Source organism: Archocentrus centrarchus, chromosome 16, assembly GCF_007364275.1.
Source record: "Archocentrus centrarchus isolate MPI-CPG fArcCen1 chromosome 16, fArcCen1, whole genome shotgun sequence".
Lineage (NCBI taxonomy): Eukaryota > Metazoa > Chordata > Actinopteri > Cichliformes > Cichlidae > Archocentrus > Archocentrus centrarchus.
The window spans coordinates 25,186,087-25,207,680 of NC_044361.1; the positions used below are offsets into that span (position 1 = coordinate 25,186,087).

At 44.7% G+C, this 21,594-nt stretch overlaps 1 protein-coding gene across 1 annotated transcript; it reads left to right on the plus strand.

Moving 5' to 3' along the window:
- The first annotated feature begins 1,781 nt into the window (after positions 1-1,781).
- LOC115794449 (potassium/sodium hyperpolarization-activated cyclic nucleotide-gated channel 1) lies at positions 1,782-21,512 on the plus strand. Its single transcript, XM_030749974.1, has 9 exons — positions 1,782-2,479; positions 11,883-12,089; positions 12,477-12,690; positions 12,923-13,084; positions 13,966-14,184; positions 17,992-18,138; positions 18,240-18,480; positions 18,639-18,803; positions 19,196-21,512. Exons 1-9 carry the CDS (start codon positions 1,782-1,784, stop codon positions 21,421-21,423), a joined length of 4,281 nt encoding a protein of 1,426 aa, XP_030605834.1. The 3' UTR covers positions 21,424-21,512.
- Positions 21,513-21,594: the final 82 nt, after the last annotated feature.

A 21,594-nucleotide genomic window follows, 5' to 3' on the forward strand; every position in this document is an offset into this window, starting at 1 on the left:
TAAAACAGCGTTTTTAATGACCTAATACAACTGTGTTTGATTTTTCCTTTATTACTTTTGATGTTTTTTTCACTTGTGATTCCTTCCCATTGTTGATACAAAAAGAAGGCTTGCTCCTTTTTCCTATTTAAATAAAGTTTCATCATCCCTCTTTCCATCACGCGCTCCCTCGCCGCATTGGTGAGAAGGGATGACGCGCATCCTGTACCTGCGAGGGATGCGTGCGTCTCGCGCCGGCTGGGCATGCGGCCTTGGGGGAAGGATGATGGGGATGCGGATGCCATGGCAACAAGCTGATTAGATTCCGACTATTATATAGACAGTTATTTATTTAATATTTCATTTGCACGCGCTAGCTGCGCGCTTCAGTGGACGTGCCAGACCGACCTTTGAGTGTTGAGTCAGAAAAGGAAGTAAATTCAGCTGTAAACTGGACTCCATCTGCTGTGTACAATCTGCGGAGGACCAAAGCATATTAAAGGCTCAACAAGTTGCTTTATTTTTCTTTAATGAAGGTTTGAAATTCTTGAGAGCGCACCGTTTTACCTTGGAGCGGCTTTCTTTATTTAAATGTAGAGCCTATGCCCTTGGTGCCACAAGAGGGGAAGGGACATATCCGTATCCCTGTAGACTGGACACAATGTCATTGAAAGTCGGTAGAAGTGGGAGTGCATGGCAGCGCCCACATGTGAGGGAACATGGGATTTGGAGCGTCAGGCTGTGAGAACCTGATCAAGTTAATTCCGGCATCAGTTTTTGCAAAATAGCTTTGTTGTAGAGGAGGTAATCTTTTCTCTGTCTGTCTGAGCGCTTCAGTCGCGGGTAGACGGGTATTTTGATGCGCCTTCCGTCATGGTGAAGGTGTTTTTTCCGTACGGATACTGAAAATGACAACGTGTGGCGGACTCAGTGAAAACATGGGCTAGATCTGGGGTAATTTGACTTCTGTCTCCTCAGCCGTGTTTGTCCCTGTTTTTTTTTTTTCTGTGTGCGTGTTTCTGGTTGCTGGTAATGTGCGTGTCTGTATGAATCAGTGCGCCTCGGAGTGCGAGCGCTCGCGTGTGGCTTTTATGTGCGTCCCTTCTGTCCATTAACAACCCATCCCTCCTAACAGAGTATCGAGTGTCCTTGTCTTTCATCCTCGGATGAATGTTCCCTACTCTGACACCTTAGCGCCCAAAACATCTCTTACATAATGCTATATGTTGAAAGAGGCAAAGATTGGGTAAGCAGTCTGGACATATAGGTTACACAGACAGGACACGGACGGCCAATGAGCGTCGAGCGCTGTTATCTACAATAGACCGGGAATCCGGTGCCAATATGACCGGTGTCGGAGCGTTAAGGGCGACTGAGAAGAGGAGAGGGAGGGCCTCTGGCGGAGAACAGCGTTTCAAGGACGAGGAAGGAGGAATGGTACAGAAACATCTGTAAGGACAAACGAGACTCTTTAAGAAAAGAGGGAAAGTAAAGCTGCTGGCATCACACTGGCAAGGGGAGAGATTTTTTTGTCTGGATGGGGCTTTTTCCAAGGGCACTGAGGTAAGGATGGCCACAACCGCGGAGAGAGGGCGGAGGTGTGAGCTTACGACTCCAGGAGAATGACTGGAGACACAGAGCACTTTTCTTTCGCGTTTTCAGTTTAACAGTCAGAGCGACGTGACACTCTCACCTATGTAACCTAGACAGGTCGACGATACTAAGTAGTTTTTTTTCTGAGGGGTGGGAGTTACAGGTTATATTGATCCTCCCCTCACACTCCTCCTGTTCCCTGAATTGGGATGGATGGGGTGGTGGGAGGTGTGGGTACCCCCAGCAGCACCGGGGGGTCCGGGGGTGACAGCCTACCCAGGCGTAACGGAGGGGACTCGAAGCGGCGCAGTAAGGGCAGCCTACCCTCTCCGGGCTACAGGCTGTCCCAGGCCTCACTGGAGGGAGAGAAGGGCTCCTTTGGGGCAGATAGCACTTCCTCAGGTGGACGCGGGCGTCGCCTCTCCATCATGAGTTCCTCCACCAGGGACGGCCTGCCCTTCCGTACAGCAGGCACTCCAACTACCCCGGTTCCCCTGCCGCCCCCTCCTTCCTCCTCTTCTGGCACAGCCCATCCTCCTCCGCGATCAGTAGGTTTTGCCGCCTCACGTGCAGCCCTGGCCTCTACCTCCTCCACCGGGACTGGAGTCATGGTGGTGGCCACCGGCGCAGAGACGACCACCACCACAGCATGCAACACCACTGCAGCAGGAACTCCTGAGATGGTGGGTCAGTCTGGGCTGGGTGGGTTTGGCATGGGGCTGGATGGGGAAGACTACAGCAACTCCAACCAGAGCACCTTCATCCAGAGACAGTTTGGAGCCATGCTTCAGCCTGGGGTCAACAAGTTCAGCCTGCGCATGTTTGGATCCCACAAAGCTGTGGAACAGGAGCAGGAAAGACTGAAATCCGCAGGAGCATGGATCATCCACCCCTACAGTGACTTCAGGTATGGAGCCCTACCATGCACACACACACACACACACACACACACACCCTCCACAGCAGCTGGTCACGCTGATGTTGGTTTGTGAATTAAATGCCACTTGTAGCATATTCAAGACAGATGATGTTTTTTTTTCTGAGAAATGTGGATCAAAGCAAGTTGAATCTGTGCTCACGTTTACAGAGCCCACTTGAAGCATAATGATGGACACTTAACTACAGAGAGAAACAGGAAAAAGAAAACAGATCATACATTCAGCAGCCTCTTCAGTTATTAACAGGGGAAATGGGGAAGAGGAAAAATGGGAAAGGAGAAAGAAATGCAAGAGGCTAAATTTATATTTCTGGGTGGGACATCAGTAGTGAATTGCAAGTTATGTCAGGGTTAGAGGAGAAGATGAAGCTTAGTGGGTACAACAAAGAAACAGTTATAGGTACTCATGGAAAGAGCAGTGGATAGGAGACAAGGTCTCCAAGATATACGCAACACTACAATGGCTGATCTCCATTTTTAAGTGAAAGCAAAAAACGTTATTGTAGCCTGCTGTTTTCTAGAAATAATGTTTTACAGATATAGACAAGAGGAGACACAAATTAGGAGGACAGCTTTAGCCAAGAGGTACATGATGCCTTCCATGTCACTTAAGTGAAATGTTAAGTATGTCTTCATGTGAACAGTGGCTTAACCCAGCACAGCACTCCCTGTTGGCGACTTTACAGAGGGATTTTGATTTTTCCACTACCTGAGCTGAACAATTAGTACAGGGATGAGTAACTTCAGGGGTGAAAAATGAGTACTGAGACTGGTAAGTTTGGGCTTCCTCCAAATGAGAGACTGGTCTTAAAGGGAAAGAAAGTGAATTTTCATTAAGTTGCTTTTTGGCATCCAGTCTTTTGAATGGAGGCAAGTATGGGAGAGAAAAGTCATGGATGTCTGCCAGGTTGTCTTTAACACTCCAAGCCAGATTGCATGCACCATTGCATACATTAAATATGCATTATTATTTATTAGTTAACAAGTCAGGTATTCACAGACAACAGCTCTCCATAACTGCACGTTCCTAAGACGTGCAGATGGACAGCAAAGGGATAGACAGCGTTCATAATCTCCAGACAGACTGCAGCAACAATGGATGCCTTGATCCCCAAGGCTCCTGGCCCACTTTTGTCTCATCAACCACACACAGGCACACACACTGACTGTGTCATTTTGTATTGTCTGTCAATGTAATGATCACTCTCAAGTGCTTCTTATGGGGTTGCTCACAGGTAATATGATGTAGGTGGTCAGTGGAGAACATAGGGCAGGATCGATAAAGGGTGTTGTGGATGGGTTTCTGTTACGTTGAATCTCAGCCTGTCCTGCACTAATTGATATTCAACCAGGACATCTGAAGAGTTTAATAGTTCTAATTAGCCTATTGCAGAATTACAATTGAATTCTATTCAATTATGTATGGCATTCTAAATTATGCAAGTTGAGTATGCATTATGCATTATTCAGTCATATAACTTTTCCGTTAAGTACCTGAGGAGGAACTTTGCAAGGCCGAGCACGAGAGAAGAGAAGGCATTACCTTCAAAGCTCCTTTATGTGTTTTGGTCTTGGCATCCGCAAGAAACTATATGTGTGTGCAGCAAGTGTGGTAAAATTTATGCTTGTACATTGGGTCTGTCCTTACTGAGTCTGCTGATAAGCGCTCACACCTTTCACCTCATTAAGAAAAGATGTGTTGCTGCTGCACCTATAAGAATACATAACGAGGGGCAGAAGAGGTGAAGAAAATACATACTGTGGCATGAGGAGCGTACAGAATGAGAGATAAAGGAGAGGAGACGTAGGAATAGAAGGGTGAGTTCCCTGCAGAGAGGATTCATGATGAATCAGGGATGCTGGTGATACATGTACAGTTGTGCTTGTTTGTCTGTATATGCAAAGAAGGATGATGGGTGGAAACTTGCAAGAAACTGACATCTGGCCAACTGCAAACAGGGAACCAATCACAGGTGACACAGGAGACACTTGGCCGCAATTATAGTAGATTTAGTTTTTGATATGACAACAGCTGAGCAGGTAGATGCAGGTCGGTTACCCTCCACCACCTGTTCATGTTCAAAATGGAATACTGATGAGGCCACGGAGAACAGCTTTGATTGCATTTGCAATTCTTGTGTGTGTGTGTGTGTGTGTGTGTGTAGTTCACAAGTGCGCACAGCATGCATTTATACCTGAATGAACCGCACAGAATACACGGTACCTGGTGTTGCATCAGTCACCAGGTGGAAAATCAGACACTGGGTCTTGTCAGGTATTTATCCTGATGATTGGATCTCACATCTTCTTGTCTGTTTGGGTCTTCCCTTGCTCATTCAGGTTTGAATCAGCTGCCACATCCCCATGGAAACAGCAAACTGTAGTACATAGAAGCAAATTCATGTGCAGTGTACTTGGACAGTGTCACTTAGTATGTTTCTTAGCAAACTAAAGCAGCATATAAAACCCAAATTCAAATCTGTGCAAGATGTCTGGTAGATAGTGGAGAAGACTGCAAGAATAAATATACTTTCTAAAAACAAATTTCCTAAATACATCATAGAAGGGCAATTCCCTGAAGGGTAATGTACTATATTGGGTAGTAGGAGTAAGTACTCAATAAGTACTCAAGCAAAAACATCAGTACAACAAGAGCTTTGCTCCATTAAAAGAAAAGGTCAAACAGGAATGTTACTGTTTTATTTTATCAAAGGGACAAAGAGAGAGAGAGAGACAGACAGTGAAATTTTCTTTAGGTGAACTGCTAAAAAGTCACCATCTAAAATTTCAGAGTGTGAGTTGTTAACTGGTACTGTAATACATACATACATACATACAAGGAAGCAGCATAAACAAATAGAAATAAAATTAATAGGCCAAAGAGCAAATGCACATGGAAATAAATCCAAGCACTTCAAAATTTATTATGTACATAAATATACACCATCAGGCATGACATTATGACCACTGACTGGTGAAGTGAATAATGATTATCTCTTCATCGTGGCACCTGTTAGTGGATGGGCTATATTAGGGAGAAAGTGAACGTTTTGACCTAAAAATGGGCAAGCATAAGGATTTGAGTGAGTTTAACAAGGGACAAATTGTGATGGCTGGACGACTGGGTCAGAGCATCTCCAAAACTGCAGCTCTTGTGGGGTGTTCCCGGTCTGCAGTGATCAGTATCTATCAAAAGTGGTCCAAGGAAGGAACAGTGGTGAACCAGTAACAGGGTCATGGGCAGCTGAGGCTCAATGATGCACATGAGGAGCAAAGACTGGCCCGTGTGATCTGATCCAACAGACGAGCACGCCCATCCCTTTATGACCACAGTGAACCCATCTTCTGATGGCTGCGTAGGATAACGCACCATGTCACAAAGCTCAAATCATCTGAAACTGATTTCTTGGACACGACAGTGTGTTGACTGCACCCAAATGGCCTCCGCAGTCAACAGATCTCAATATAATATAGCACTTTTGGGATGTGGTGAAATGGGAGATTCACATCATGGATGTGCAGTCGACAAATCAGCGGCAACTGTGTATCTGTGTGTCATGTCAATATGGACCAAAGTCTCTGAGGGATGTTTCCAGCACGTTGCTGAATCTGTGCCATGAAGAAGGCGGTTGTGATGGGAAAAGGGGTCCAACCTGGTACTAGCAGGGTGTATCTAATAAAGTGTCAGGGGAGTGTACGTGCTCTGTAATGTAATTTTTCATAATCTGTTAGATGTGGGAATCAGACAGTAAGCTTTGACATGATATAATCACAATATGTTATTACAATAACAATGATATCACAATATATTAATCATAGCAAGACAGGTATCCACAATGGATCTGAATAATTTAATGGGGAGAAAACCTCAGCTGGCAAATTCCATCCATCCATCCATTTTCTTCCGCTTATCCGGGGCCGGGTCGCGGGGGCAGAAGCCTAAGCAGAGAAGCCCAGGCTTCCCTCTCCCCAGCCACCTCCTCCAGCTCATCCGGAGGGACCCCAAGGCGTTCCCAGGCCAGCCGAGATACATAATCTCTCCAGCGTGTCCTGGGTCTACCACGGGGCCTCTTCCCGGTGGGACATGCCCGGAACACCTCACCCAGGAGGCGGCCAGGAGGCATCCTAATCAGATGCCCGAGCCACCTCAACTGGCTCCTTTCGATGTGGAGGAGCAGCGGCTCTACTCTGAGCCCCTCCCGGATGGCCGCACTCCTCACCTTATCTCTAAGGGAAAGGCCAGCCACCCTTCGAAGGAAACTCATTTCTGCCGCTTGTATTCGCGATCTTATTCTTTCGGTCACTACCCAAAGCTCGTGACCATAGGTGAGGGTAGGAACGTAGATCGACCGGTAAATCGAGAGCTTCGCTTTTACGCTAAGCTCCCTCTTCACCACGACGGACCGGTGCAGCGTCCGCATCACTGCAGAAGCAGCCCCGATCCGCCTGTCGATCTCCCGTTCCCTTCTCCCATCACTCGTGAACAAGACCCCGAGATACTTAAACTCCTCCACTTGAGGCAAGAACTCGTTCCTGAGCCGGAGATGGCACTCCACCCTTTTCCGGCTGAGGACCATGGCCTCAGACTTAGAGGTGCTGATTCTCATGCCAGCCGCTTCACACTCGGCTGCGAACCGTTCCACTGCGAGCTGGAGGCCCCCCCCTGATGAAGCCAACAGAACCGCATCATCTGCAAAAAGCAGAGATGAGACTCTGAGGCCACCAAGGAAGAAGCCTTCCGCCACCTGGCTACGCCTAGAAATTCTGTCCATAAAAATTATGAACAGAATCGGTGACAAAGGGCAGCCCTGACGGAGTCCAACACCCACAGGAAACAAATCCGACTTATTACCGGCTATACGGACCAAGCTCTCACTGTGGTTGTACAAGGACTGAATGGCCCGCAACAATGGGCCAGACACCCCATACTCCCGCAGAACCTCCCAAAGAACACCCCGAGGAACACGGTCGAATGCCTTCTCCAAGTCCACAAAGCACATGTAGACTGGTTGGGCAAACTCCCACGCACACTCGAATATCCTTGAGAGGATAAAGAGCTGGTCCAGCGTTCCACGACCAGGACGAAAACCGCATTGTTCCTCCTGAATCCGAGGTTCGACTAACGGACGCACCCTCCTTTCCAGCACCCTGGCATAGACCTTACCGGGGAGGCTGAGTAGTGTGATACCCCGAAAGTTGTGCTCCAACAGCTGGCAAATTGCAGGAATTATATATATGAATTCACCGAAGCATGGTGTTTGTGTGTATTATCGCTGTAATTCAATTTCAATAATTTGTCAGAGTTAATTAACTGAATTGCTTTCCCCCACCATCTACCGTTTTCCCCCTGTGACCTTCTTCTTTTTGACTGCATCTTCTGTTCACCTTAATCTCATTGGTTTGCCAAGTGTTACCAAAAGGAGTCATGAAATAGTGGCTCTGGTAAGTTAAATTTACTGGGGATCAATTTCAGAGCTCCTACATGTTTTCATTTATTTAAATATTGACATTGTATCAACATCTACAATAAGTGGATTGTAAGAGGAAGAACAACCATACATTACTGTATCCAAGCAATGTTTTTACAAGTGATTAATCCATTATCAAGGGTTGGATAATTGATTAATCACTGGTGTGTGATTATTTTCTGTTGATCAATTACTCACTTCAATAAACACTTTTTTACAAAAGCAAAAGCAAAGACCATACATCAATGTTAAACTAATCATTTTTAAAATACTTTGTCTCTGCAGGAGCTCTGTAAGGTTTTCCATCAGAACCTCGTTAGGTACGGCATTATGGATCATATTATTTCTGTAGTCCAGACAGGCGTGATGTGATTTACAGATGTGTTCGCCACAGTCTGAGTTAACAAAGCGAGTTCTCAAGGTCTGGAGTAAATCGCCTTCACTGCTACGAAAACTACAGAGCCGCTGTGTTGCTGTAAATAATCCCTGTCTTTGTTGCCAGTGATTATGAAGTGATACATCTGTCACTGTAAGTGACAAAGTCAGACAGAAGAGTGTGTGTGGCCAAGCGATGACTCATGCATGCTTAATATTCATCAGTCTAGTGGTAGCATCACACCATGAGGTTGCGTTACTAAATTAGCGCTCAATAGCAATCGACCACAGAGCTTGAGTGTACTTTCTCCAAAAAAGAGACAGTGTATATGTAAATGAGCGAGACAGAGACAGAGTGAGGATGCAAGGATACACAAGTCATTGATAACATGACAGTTAAAGGGCTTAGCAGAAACGAGAGAGATGACACAAATCCTCTCCTGATGATTGGATTGGCTCTTCTCTCATACTTTAATCACTTTCAGCATCCAAATGACATGACTGATCGCCTGCCTTTTTATGAGACCACTACCTCACAGAGTCCTCCAGCATGACATACAGATTGATGAGGCCTCCCAAGGTTACTGATTGTTTGCCTCTCTCTGGTACTCACTGTCTCCTTTTCTTAAATCATTTGTGGTTTGTTTTATTAGTATGAAACACAGGTACTTTATCTTGCCAAAGCACAGGATGAAACTGTCTTGAGGGAAACATTCATATCTACTACAGCTTGACTTTCACTATATTGCCAAAAGTATTCACTCACCCATCCAAATCCAATCAATTCCATGGCCACAGGTGTATAAAATCAAGCACCTAGGCATGCAGACTGCTTCAACAAGCATTTGTGAAAGAATGGGTCGCTCTCAGGAGCTCAGTGAATTCCAGCGTGGTGCTGTGATAAGATGCCACCTGTGCAACAAGTCCAGTCGTGAAATTTCCTCAGTACTAAATATTCCACAGTCAACTGTTAGTGGCATTGCAACAAAGTGGAAGTGACTGGGAATGGCAGCAACTCAGCCATGAAGCGGTAGGCCACGTAAAATCACAATGGGTCAACTGATGCTGAGGCGCATAGTGTGCAGAGGTTGCCAACTCTCTGCAGAGTTAAACTTCATGTGGCCTTCAGATTAGCTCAAGAACAGTGTGTAGAGAGCTTCATGGAATGGCTTTCCATGACCGAGCAGCTGCATCAAGCCTTACATCACCAAGCACAATGCAAAGTATCAAAGGCCGTGGTGTAAAGCGTGGCCCCTTAGTTCCTATAAAAGGATAACAGGACATTTTGGACAATTTGATGCTGCCAACGTTGTGGGAACAGTTTGGGGATGGCCCCTTTCTGTTCTAACATGACTGCGCACCAGCGCACAAAGTAAGGTCCATAGAGACATGGATGAGGGAGTTTGGTGTGGAAGAACTTAACTGGCCTGCAGAGAGTCCTGACCTCAAACCGATAGAACACCTTTGGGATGAATTAGAGTGGAGACTGTGAGCCAGGCCTTCTCCTCCAACATCAGTGTCTGACTTCACAAATGTGCTTCTGGAAGAATGGTCAAAAATTCCCATAAACACAATCCTAAACATTGTGCAAAGCCAGAAGAGTTGAAGCTGTTACAGTTGCAAAGGCTGACATATTAAACTCTACGGATCAAGAATGGGATGTCACTCAAGTTCATAACCCTGTGAAGGCAGACAACAGAATACTTTTGGCAATCTAGTGTATTTAACGAGGACTGCACTCATTATTGATCCTGTTCAGGCATGGAATAAACAGAAGTTATTTAAAGAAAGAAACTCACATTCAAATGTATTTCAGAAAAAAAAGACATACTTTGTCTACTCTCAAACCTGTACAAACACCTGTTTGGTAGTTTATAAGCTGTCCTTTTTATGACAGCTTTCTAAAGCTTAAAGAAAATCATGAGTGTGTCTGTTTGTTTGGTAGAAATGGAAATTTTGAAAGGTCAGGGTGTTTATCAGGCAGGATGGATCCAATGTGAGAAAAAGTTCAGTTGTTTTTTGAGCAACCAGCAGCTGGCCCTCATTCTGCAAGTTTGAGAGCTGAATGTTACATAAAGTTGGGCCCTACTTTTCACAGACACGCCTCTCCTGCTTTAACTAATGTGTCTTGCAGTAGCACCTCCCACAGCCACTGGCATCAGATCCTCCAACTTTGGGACCACCTATGTTGGGTAACTGTACCAGCAGCACCTTTTTACCACTAGCACCAGTCTTTTTTTTTTTTTCCCTCTGTAGATGTAATGTAAGTAACAATTTCTAGAAAATGCACCTGCACCAAGTCAGTAGGAAAGCTTTAAGACTCCTGATACTTATCTTGCCCTCAGCTGCTTCAACTTTGACCAGTCTTGTTTTGATGTGTTTCTTTGAACTGATGGAAATGTAATATTGAATCGTTTGAATTTAATTTTTCAGGTTTACATGTTCAGGATGGGAATGTAAAATGCACAGATGTGTCAGCTCTGCCTTCTGCGGTGTGCAGCAGCACAAGAGAAAGACATGGACACACAGCCCCCTCATCCAGCTTAAAAAAGATTTTTTAAATGAATATGGAGGATACATTATAAGATTAAGTCCATATATGCAGGATACAGTCTTTTTTTTTTATCTTTACAGCAGGCATTTTTTTTCTCTTCACAGTAGAAGAAACAGAAGTGTTATGTGGAATATTTTTGTCTTTCTATACTGTCTCATCTTATTATACTTGACCACATTGTCATATCACAAACAGCTTATCAGATTCACACCAGAAAAGTGAGAAAGTGACACATGGCAGATTTCAGTCACAGTGCATGCTAATCCTGTTGATTTTGAGTATGCTGTTAATCCGCATCATTTCTCTGCAGTGTAACAGATGAGCTGCTCACAGGTGAAAAAACTGTGGTGTCTCTTTGTTAAATATAACTGCCAGTGGCTGTTAGGAAAATCATGTTGATATTTCAGCATATTAACCTATGTTGAACATCCATATATTCACAGCTTATATTTTTGCCAGTAAAGATAGAAGAGAAATTTTACTGACATTAATATTTAATACTTATTTCTTTTGCTTTCCAAGATGTTTCTAAAGCTCTTTCACCACCATATGCAAGTGCTTTTCCTGTTTTTGGAAAGTATTTTTTTAGCATTTGTACCCTATGATTTATGTCATTTTACAATTTTTACAGTGCAAAATTATTTTGCGCAAAAAAACATGCCAAGAATTAGTGTGTAATATGGATTTGGGTCATGTGGCATATTCAGCTCGTTAAGATGCTGCCAAAGTGTGCAAATCTGTTATCAGTCCAAACAGTTGCTTGAGTTTTCTTTTCTTTTTCTTTTTTTTTTTTAAATGTTCTTTGCCTCTATTTTATGTTCCATTTATGTTATTTCATGTTTTAGGTGTCCTCAACATTCTTCTACAAGGGCGCAACTTTAAAAACAAAAAAAACAATCTAAGGACATGAAAAGATGAAATTAGATGGATAGACTAAGGGGCAAATAATAAGTAACTCTTCATCTTTACTGCCTAGATTCTACTGGGACCTGTTGATGTTACTGTTGATGATGGGAAATTTAATCATCCTGCCAGTAGGCATCACGTTCTTTCGAGACGAGAATACTCCTTCGTGGATCATCTTTAACGTGGTCTCGGACACTCTCTTCATGGTCGACTTGGTCCTTAACTTCAGGACTGGCATCGTCAAGGAAGACAACACTGAGATATTACTGGATCCAAGGTTAGAAGAGGGATTTACGTGTGTGTGTGTGTGTGTGTGTGTGTGTGTGTGTGTGTGTGTGTGTGTGTGTGTGTGTGTGTGTGTGTGTGTGTGTGTGTGTGTGAGCGTGTGTGTGTGTGTGGTCTAGAATATCAGCGCAACAGGCCCAATGCCATAAATTTAAATTTGCTCTTCTGGCCATCTGCTGGGTTTGTGTTCAAACAAATTAATGTGTGGGATGTGAAAAGGTGATGTGGGGCCAGTGGCATAGCTTTGTTCAAATCCCAGTGTTTTCCTGTTGAATATTGATGAGGAGGGTTTCATGCCAAGCAAATGTTGAACTCTCTTCCACGAGACTAGACTGCCAAATGAGGACTGACACTGGTCTTCCATCTCACTCTAACTCAGGGCGATCCGCCAGAAATACCTGAAGAGCTGGTTTCTAGTGGACTTTGTGTCATCCATCCCAGTGGATTACATCTTCCTGATGGTGGACAGTCTGGACTCAGAGGTCTACAGGACAGCCAGGGCACTGCGCATAGTCCGTTTCACCAAAATCCTGAGCCTGCTTCGGCTCCTGCGCCTGTCCAGGCTCATCCGTTACATCCACCAGTGGGAAGAGGTGAGAAGCACAAACACAGATATTTGTAAAAAAGATTTTGCTCCCAGCTTATTTAATATTGAAGGCATGACCCATCACAAGCCCCTTTTGTATGAAATAGCATGTTTTGAGGACAGAGGTCCCCTTATTTTGGATGCATTGCTGATTAAGAAGCTTTTTGAGATAAAAACCTAAATCCCCATTTGCTCTCTTTATCCACACTTATTTTAACCTCTTCTTTCTTTCTTCTCAGATCTTCCATATGACCTATGACCTTGCCAGTGCTATGGTAAGGATAGTAAATCTAATTGGCATGATGCTGCTGCTGTGCCACTGGGATGGCTGTCTCCAGTTTTTGGTCCCCATGCTGCAGGACTTCCCTCCTGACTGCTGGGTTTCCAAGAACCTGATGGTGGTGAGCGTCTGTGTTATTTTTAATATGTTTTCGGCGAATGACTTTATTGTCAGATAAACAGACGCAGGACGTGGCGTTTGGGCTGAGCTGAGTGAGTCACACAAGGCCCTATCTGGGATTGTTTGAACAGCATGTGCAATATTTGTTTGAGATTAAAGCAAACCACTGCTTCTGAAAAGACTCGGTGTTTATCAGATTTGACATGCTTTGCTCCTTATCTGTGTTAATTGGCTCATGCAGCAACATGTCCAGTTGGATTGAGATTGACTATAATTAAAGACCTCCTAGAGATCAGGTGTAGGTGTGAATGAGCTCAATCAGTGGAAGGCCTGGGGACCTGCTGGAGATTTTGCATGAAGGCATACAAACTCAGATATTCAGCTGCATGAAAAGCTGACTCATGTCTCACAGTTGCCTATGTGATGGTTGCTAAGCAGATTGATGCTGGGATTTTCCCCAGAGAAGGTCCCTTCATCCATTGGACCATTAAAATCTTAGTATAATTGGAGTCTCTCTCTCTCTCTCTCTCTCTCTCTCTCTCTCTCACACACACACACACACACAAATAGAGGCGGCTCATTTTATTGGCAGTCTTTAGAACATATATTTAATAATGCAAGGTGACGGCCCTTTTATTGTCTTATATGTAGTGCAGCCATTCAGTTTTATGATTTTGATCAGCACAATGGGCTTTGACAGTTAAATTGCTCTCCTGCAATATGTTATATCTCCACTGTATTTTCTAAAGTGAGCAATTCAGAGGGGAAAAGGCTCCCATAACCTGACTAAAATAAGAACAGTTCAAGGCCGCAGTGTCTTGGTAATTAACACTTGAAACTTGTATTCCTCTGTCACCCTTCCTTTCCGTCTTCCACTCACAGAACGACACATGGGGCGTGCAGTACTCTTATGCTCTGTTCAAAGCCATGAGCCACATGTTGTGTATCGGCTACGGTGCCCAGGCTCCAGAGGGGATGACTGATGTGTGGCTCACCATGCTCAGTATGATCGTAGGCGCCACCTGCTACGCCATGTTCATCGGCCATGCCACCGCTCTGATCCAGTCCCTAGACTCATCACGACGACAGTATCAGGAAAAGGTGAAACATGACTCTCATTTATGAGCGTGGTACGAGTGTGGGTATGTCTCACTAAGTACATCTACATTTTAAATTGAGGTGTCAGATTTAAAATGACACCTCAGAGGTCAGAGGCTGTATATGACCTATGGGTCACAATTTGATCTGAAGTGGGCGAAACCAGTAAAACCACTAGATGAAAACCAATAAGAAAAATGCTTTGTTCCTTTACAGAACAAATGTAAAACACCCTGAGACATCAGAAGAAAAATAAACAGAATTTCAAAGATATTCAGTCACTCTACTTAAAGTATGGCTACTTGATTTGTAATGCAAACCTCTGGCTCGAATGACACGAAGACTCTCATTATGTGATTGATTCTTAATGACTTGCAACACAGTGCTTCCATGTAAAGCCCAAAACCTTTGCCCTCCTCCTCTAAAATCTTTTGCTCTTTGCAAAGCCATAAGCCTGGGCTGGTTCTGGCCTGTAGGAATTAAGATGACTCCATTAGTTTAAACATTGAACTTTGTTCAGTATATTTCTGTCTGGAGATTCAACTGTTATTATGAGCTGTAGGCTAGTTTTTGCATTAATTAGTCCATTAATCCTGAAGTTCTGGAACAATGGTGCTAAGAAAAACAATTTAAAATGAGACAAAAAGGCTGCAAATGCAAATGAGAGCCCCAAACCATCAAATGTTTGGTATTTTCTTATTAATCATGATTTAAATACTCCTACATCATTTTCAATATAAGGACTACTCTACTAGTCCACAGTGGTTCCCAAACTGCAGGGCATAAGGGGTGCAAGGGGGAGCATAAATGACCAAGACGGGGAAAAAAAGTTTAGTAAATATGAGTTATGTTGGAAAAATAAACAAGTTTGCTAATGTTATCACAGTGACCCACAGTTACACACACACACACACACACACACACACACACACACACACACACACACACACACACACACACACACACACACATAGGTCCTTTTCATTGTTAATGATTGATAATTGTGGGAGGCATGAACTTTTTTAGCTTCTAATGGGGACATGCCAGAAAAAACTTTGATAACCTCTGCGATAGTGTTTCCCAACTTGGGGGATGCACCCACCAAGGAGTTCATGAGATAAACCAGAGAGTTCAAAAGAGGGGGAAAAAAAAACACATTTAAGTGTATTTTTAAAGCCTGTAAATGAAGCATTTGAGAAGACAGACACAAAAATTCTACTGCATGATAAATATCCACTGCCTGGCCAAAATAAAAAAGTCGCCACCAAAAAAAAAAGGTCACACACTAATATTTCGTTGGACTGCCTTTAGCATGCATCTGCTGTGGCATTGTTTCGAGAAGCTTCTGCAATGTCACAAGATTTATTTCCATCCAGTGTTGCATTAATTTATCACCAAGATCTTGCAGTGATGATGGCAGATTCTGACCACTGCACAAAGCCTTCTCCAACACATCCCAAAGATTCTCAATGGGGTTGAGGTCTGGACTCTGTGGTGGCCAATCCATGTGTGAAAATGATGTCTCATGTTCCCAGAACCACCCTTTCACAATTCGAGCCCAACGAATCATGGCATTGCCATCTTGGAAAAAAATCAGTTGATGGAATAACCTGCTCATTCAGTATATTCAGGTAGTCAGCTGACCTCATTCTTTGAGCACATAATGTTGCTGAACCTAGACCTGACCAACTGCAGCAACCCCAGATCATAGCACTGCCCCCACAGGCTTGTACATTAGGCACTAGGCGTGATGGGTGCATCACTTCACCTGCCTCTCTTCTTACCCTGATGCACCCATCACTCTGGAACAGGGTAAATCTGGACTCATCAGACCACATGACCTTCTTCCATTGCTCCAGAGTCCAATCTTTATGGTCCCTAGCAAATTGAAGTCTTTTTTTCTGGTTAGCCTCACTGATTAGTGGTTTTCTTAAGGCTACACAGCTGTTCAGTCCCAATCCCTTGAGTTCCCTTCACATTGTGCATGTGAAAATGCTCTTACTTTCACTATTAAACATAGCCCTGAGTGATACTGTTGTTTTTCTTCGATTTGATTTCACCAAATGTTTAAGTGATCGCCGATCACGATCATTCAGGATTTTTTTTCCGGCCACATTTCTTCCTTGAAGACGATGGGTCCCCATTATCCTTCCAGTTTTTAATAATGCGTTGGATAGTTCTTAACCCAATTTTAGTAGTTTCTGCAATCTCCTTAGAGGTTTTCTCTACTTGATGCATGCCAATGATATGACCCTTCTCAAACAGACTGACATCTTTTCCACGACCACACGGTGTGTCTTTCGACATGGTTGTTTAAGAAATGAGAAGCAACTCATTGCACCATTTGGGGTTAAATAACTTGTTGCCAGCTGAAAGATAATCACCCCTGCAATAATTATCCAATAGGAGGCTTGTACCTGTTTGCTTAGTTAAATCCAGGTGGCGACTTCTTTTTTTGGCCAGGCAGTGTAAGTGTATAATGAATTAGTGTAATTTATGTTGTACAGTTAAAAGTAATATTACAGTGCTGTGAAAAATATTTGCCCTCTTCCCGATTTTTGTCTTATTTTGTATATATTTGTCACACTTAAATGATTCAAATGATGCTGACCAAAAAGAACACAAAGGCTCGTCTCACCTTTACCAAAAAACATCTTGATGATCCCCAAGACCTTTGGGAAAATATTCTGTGAACTGATGAGACAAAAGTTGAACTTTTTGGAAGGTTTAAGTGCTGTTACATATGGCATAAAGCTAACACATCATTTCATTAAAGAACCACATACTAAGAGTCAAACATGGTGGGGGTAGTGTGATGGGCTGGGGCTGCTTTGCTGAACTATGAGTTCTGTTCTCTACCAGAAAATCCTGAAGGAGAATATCTGGCCATCAGTTCATGCCCTGAAGCTGTAGTGCATTCGGGTTGTGCAGGAGGACAATGATCCAAAACACACCAGCAAGTCCACCTCTGAATGGCTCAAAAAAATAATTAAATAAATGAAGGTTTTGGAGCGGCCTCGTCAAATTCTGGACTAAAATCAGACTGAAATTTTTTGGTATGACCTTAAACAGGCCTGATCTCAAAAACCATCCAGTGTGGCTGAATTAAAGCAATTCTGCAAAGAAGAATAGGCCAAAAATTCCTTCACAGCGATGTGAAAGACTCATTGCCATTTATCACAAACACTTGATTGCAGTTCTTGCTGCCAAGGGTTATTAGTTTAGGGGGCAATTACTTTTTTGCATAGTGCGAGGTAGGTTTGGATAGCTTTTTTTCCCCTTAATTAATGAAATCATCATTTAAAATCTGCATTTTTTATTTACTCAGATTATCTTTGTCTGATATTAAGATCTGTTTGATGATCTGAAATATGTAAGTGTGACAAAGTGGGCAAACACCTTTTCACAGCACTGTATGCCTATGAAAATGTCCACATTGTTAAAGAGATGCACAAAAATCTCTGCTAACTCTCCACTGGAGCTGTGAGTCAACATTTATAGATTTGAAAATTATGGTTGTTCAATGTTACACCTCTCTGTGATTGTGGAAAATAATGATGATGACGATGGTTTACTTTCTAACATTTATAGATCTCATTATTGAATAAAGGTTTGAGTATGTGCTCAGGCACTGACTCACACACAGCCACAAACATATTAAACTGGGGTCACATGAGAAGTTGACTCTTTTAAAAGACAAAAATTTTGGTAGAATTTCTAAGGGAGGTATTTGCACAGTGGCAATGGCAACAAATCACATTATGTACCTTTCTTTGTACACTGAATGTGTTTGTGCCTTTGTTATTGCAGTACAAGCAAGTGGAGCAGTACATGTCGTTCCATAAGCTCCCGGCAGATGTTCGGCAGAAGATCCACGAGTACTACGAGCACCGCTTCCAGGGAAAAATGTTCGATGAAGAGAACATCCTGGGTGAACTTAGTGAGCCGCTTAAAGAGGTAATAAATTCACAAACACCCACACTATCACACAAATGCTCCATTCATGCCTGCAGCAGATCTCTGACTCCTGTCTTTATCCCTTCTTCCTCTTCGTTTAGGAGATAGTCAGCTTTAACTGCCGCAGCCTGGTTGCTAACATGCCGCTGTTCGCCAACGCTGATCCCAACTTTGTGACCGCCGTACTGACCAAGCTCCGCTTTGAAGTTTTTCAGCCATCAGACTTCATCATCCGTGAGGGCACAGTTGGACGTAAGATGTACTTTATCCAGCACGGACGAGTCAGTGTGCTGACCCGTGGCAACAAGGAGACCAAGCTGAGTGATGGGTCTTATTTTGGAGGTGAGGATGCTTTGGGGACTTGTTAAACAAAAATAAGGAGGCGTTTGACGGTAGAGTAGAAGATGAAGATGGTGATAGTTTATTCAGTGGTTGGTTTTGCAAAACTACTAAATGTACTGCAATTTCCCCTATGGAACTGTTTCTCCTCTCATTGTCAGAGATCTGCTTATTGACTCGAGGACGAAGGACAGCCAGTGTCCGTGCAGACACATATTGCCGTTTGTACTCTCTCAGTGTGGACAGCTTTAATGAGGTTCTGGAAGAACACCCGATGATGCGGCGCGCCTTTGAAACTGTCGCAGCTGACCGACTGGACCGTATTGGTAACTTGTGGTTTTCTGATTGCTACATACATTTTCTCACCATCTTGTATGTCCATTCACTATCTGTTTTTTTTAACAATGACAATGCCAAATACTTATCCCTGCAGTTATCCCAGACCCTTTGTTAGGATTGTTCAAACAGCTGAAAGGTCAGGAATCCCCTTTGAAAAGAAACTGCAAGAATTAAAAGTTGAAAATAATTAAAGAATAGAAATATTCTTCATAAAAAACAGAAAATGCTTGAGGCTAGAATTCTAGCTAGATGACAAGTTTACCTTCTTTAACATCATTCCTTTATGCCTATTTTTTTCACACTTAATATCTCAGGTTACAAAGACATCTTTGAGGATTTTATTTTGTTTACATTTGCTCTTTCTTTTTCTCCTCTGCAGGCAGGAAGAACTCCATGCTCCTGCGGAAGTCGTCCCAGGGTGGTTCTCTTGGTGGCAGTATGGGTCGTGGTGGAGGCCGGGGTGGAGGGGGTCCAGGAGCTGGAGGTGGCATGACAGCAGGTGGTCTGGGTTCCTGTGACAGCATGCTGGTGCAGCAGATTGTTAAACACGACAGCATGCCAGCCATGCAGGATGCCATCGCAGCCGCTGCTGCAGGAAGAAGTGGCACCGTGTCTCCTCGGCCTCGCCCTGTCATCTGGGCACCGCTGGTCCATGCTCCCCTGCAGACTGCAGCTGCCACAAGTAATGTAGCCATTGCCCTCATGCACCAGCAGCAACAGCAACAGCAGCAGCTTCAGCAACTGCAGCAGCAGCATGCTCTTGGAGGGGCTTTTTACCTGCCCTCCCCTCTCATTTCCCCGTCTCCCTCCTCCTCTTTCCCTCTTTCTCCTCCTCGTGCTCCTGTGTTGCAGCCCCTTCGCCCCTCTGTGAGCTCTCTCATTGGGATGATGGCAATGGGAGGAATGGGTGGTTTGTCTCCAAGAGGAGGATTTCCCACCTCTCCCTCAACCATGGGCCCTCCTGGTGGGGTGACATCGCCCCCTATTGCTAAAACTCCACCCACTCCAGCCTCCTCTGTCCCAACTTCTGCCCAACAAGGAAGAAATCTCCATTACAGCCTCCGCCTTCAGGCTGATCATCCCTCAGGGATTTCTGGATCTCTGGGAACCCCAACAGGGGGAGGACCAGCCCCACCACCCCACAAGGCATCAGCTACCAACCCTCCTGCCTCCAGTGGCCCATCAGATGGCAACACTTCTGTTACAGCTCAGCAAGGTGCAAAAGAGGCTCTGTTACGTCATGGAGGAAACACTCCACAGGGTCTCCCAGCATTGGGAAGGCTCACCCAGGAGGCCAGGCTGCTGTCAGCCTCACAGCCCACCCTGCCTCATCGTTCTTGGGCTGGAGTACAGCCTCACCCTCCTCTTCATCGGAAGGCCTCTGGTGGTAATTTATTAGCAGCTCCCTTTCTGGCAGGGCAATTAGCCAGGGGAAGCAGTGCAGGCCTGTTGACCTCTAATCCATCAGTGCAGCTGGTGACAAATATGCCATTTAATGCACAAACACAAGCACAGGGCACAGTTCCTGTCCAGCCCACTATAGCACAGTCTGCAGCTCACACTGCCTCTGTACCCACAGCTGCACACATGCCTTCTGCAGTTTCTGTGCCAGCATCTATCTCTCCTCCAAAGCATACCCCACTCTCCTCTGCAACCCCTTCCCCTGCACCCACTCCTTCATCTCCTACACCTATTCTCTCCCAGACACCTCGCCCAAAACCAATCCCAATGACCCCTTCCCGCTCCTCCTCTCCTCCTCTCTGCTCCACCCCTCCATCAGCAGGAACAAGCCCACTGTCATTCTCTTCAACTCCTCGTCCCAAACCGATTCCTACACCCTCCTCCCGCTCGTCCTCTCCCTCTCCATCTTCCACACCACCTCCATCCTCTGTTTCTACCCCTGTTCCACTACCTCAGCCTTACGGGACCAAATCCTCACTTACATCCTCCTCTCCCCCTTCCTCTTTGGTTTCTTCGTCTTCTCCACCCCATCCCCAGAGCCCCAGAGCCAAGGCATCTAACACACCACCTTCTGCTTCTCCATTGTCTGGGGCCAGCCCTGTCCTGACTCCAGTCCCTTCTCCCACTCAAACATCCCGCACCCGAACATCTACCCCCTCCCAAACTACAACTCCCTCCCAAACACCTGCCAGCACTAATGTGCCAACGAAGGTAACTTTTTCAGTTCATCCTGTAAAGCAAACATCTCCTGTCCTTACTCCAAGCTCCACTGCCAAACAAATCATATCCACAACCTCCTGCTCAATAACTTTATGCCCAAACCAGAGCTCCCCTAACTCCCCCTCTCTTTCTACCCCCTCCTCCACGACCACTACCAGCAGCTCTCCTTGTGTCCAGTCGGCCTCTTCTAACCCCCCAAAACAATTACCAAGCACCGTGGCTGCCCCTACCCAGTCCTCAAAACTCAATACACCCTCCACCCCTGTCCAGACCTCACAAGCATCCACCACTGCACCCACCCAGTCAGCACTTGCAGACTCCCCTGCCAAATCCACCTCCCCTAAAGGTGGACAAAAAGACCCTCAGCTGTCACTCAGCAAAAAAGACTCAGAGGGACTACGACACAAGCTGCCCGCCAACATGTAGAAAAAAAATTTAAATTAAAAAAAAAAAAAAAAAAATGAGGAGGTAAACCTCATAGGATGTTGGACTTTGTGTTGTGGCGGGTACCTGAATAGCAGAGCCATGGATATGCAGAGTTGTGTCAAACCTGGCACCAGACAACAAATGATCTCATGAGGACAGGTAGTACATGTC

Excerpts from the sequence above, each read along its gene's own strand:
- LOC115794449 (XM_030749974.1), top strand. The coding sequence starts at position 1,782 with ATGGATGGGGTGGTGGGAGGTGTGGGTACCCCCAGCAGCACCGGGGGG. Across the intron at positions 14,185-17,991 it reads GACGACAGTATCAGGAAAAG|TACAAGCAAGTGGAGCAGTA; the intron begins GTGAAACATGAC and ends TTGTTATTGCAG. Across the intron at positions 18,481-18,638 it reads TGATGGGTCTTATTTTGGAG|AGATCTGCTTATTGACTCGA; the intron begins GTGAGGATGCTT and ends TCTCATTGTCAG.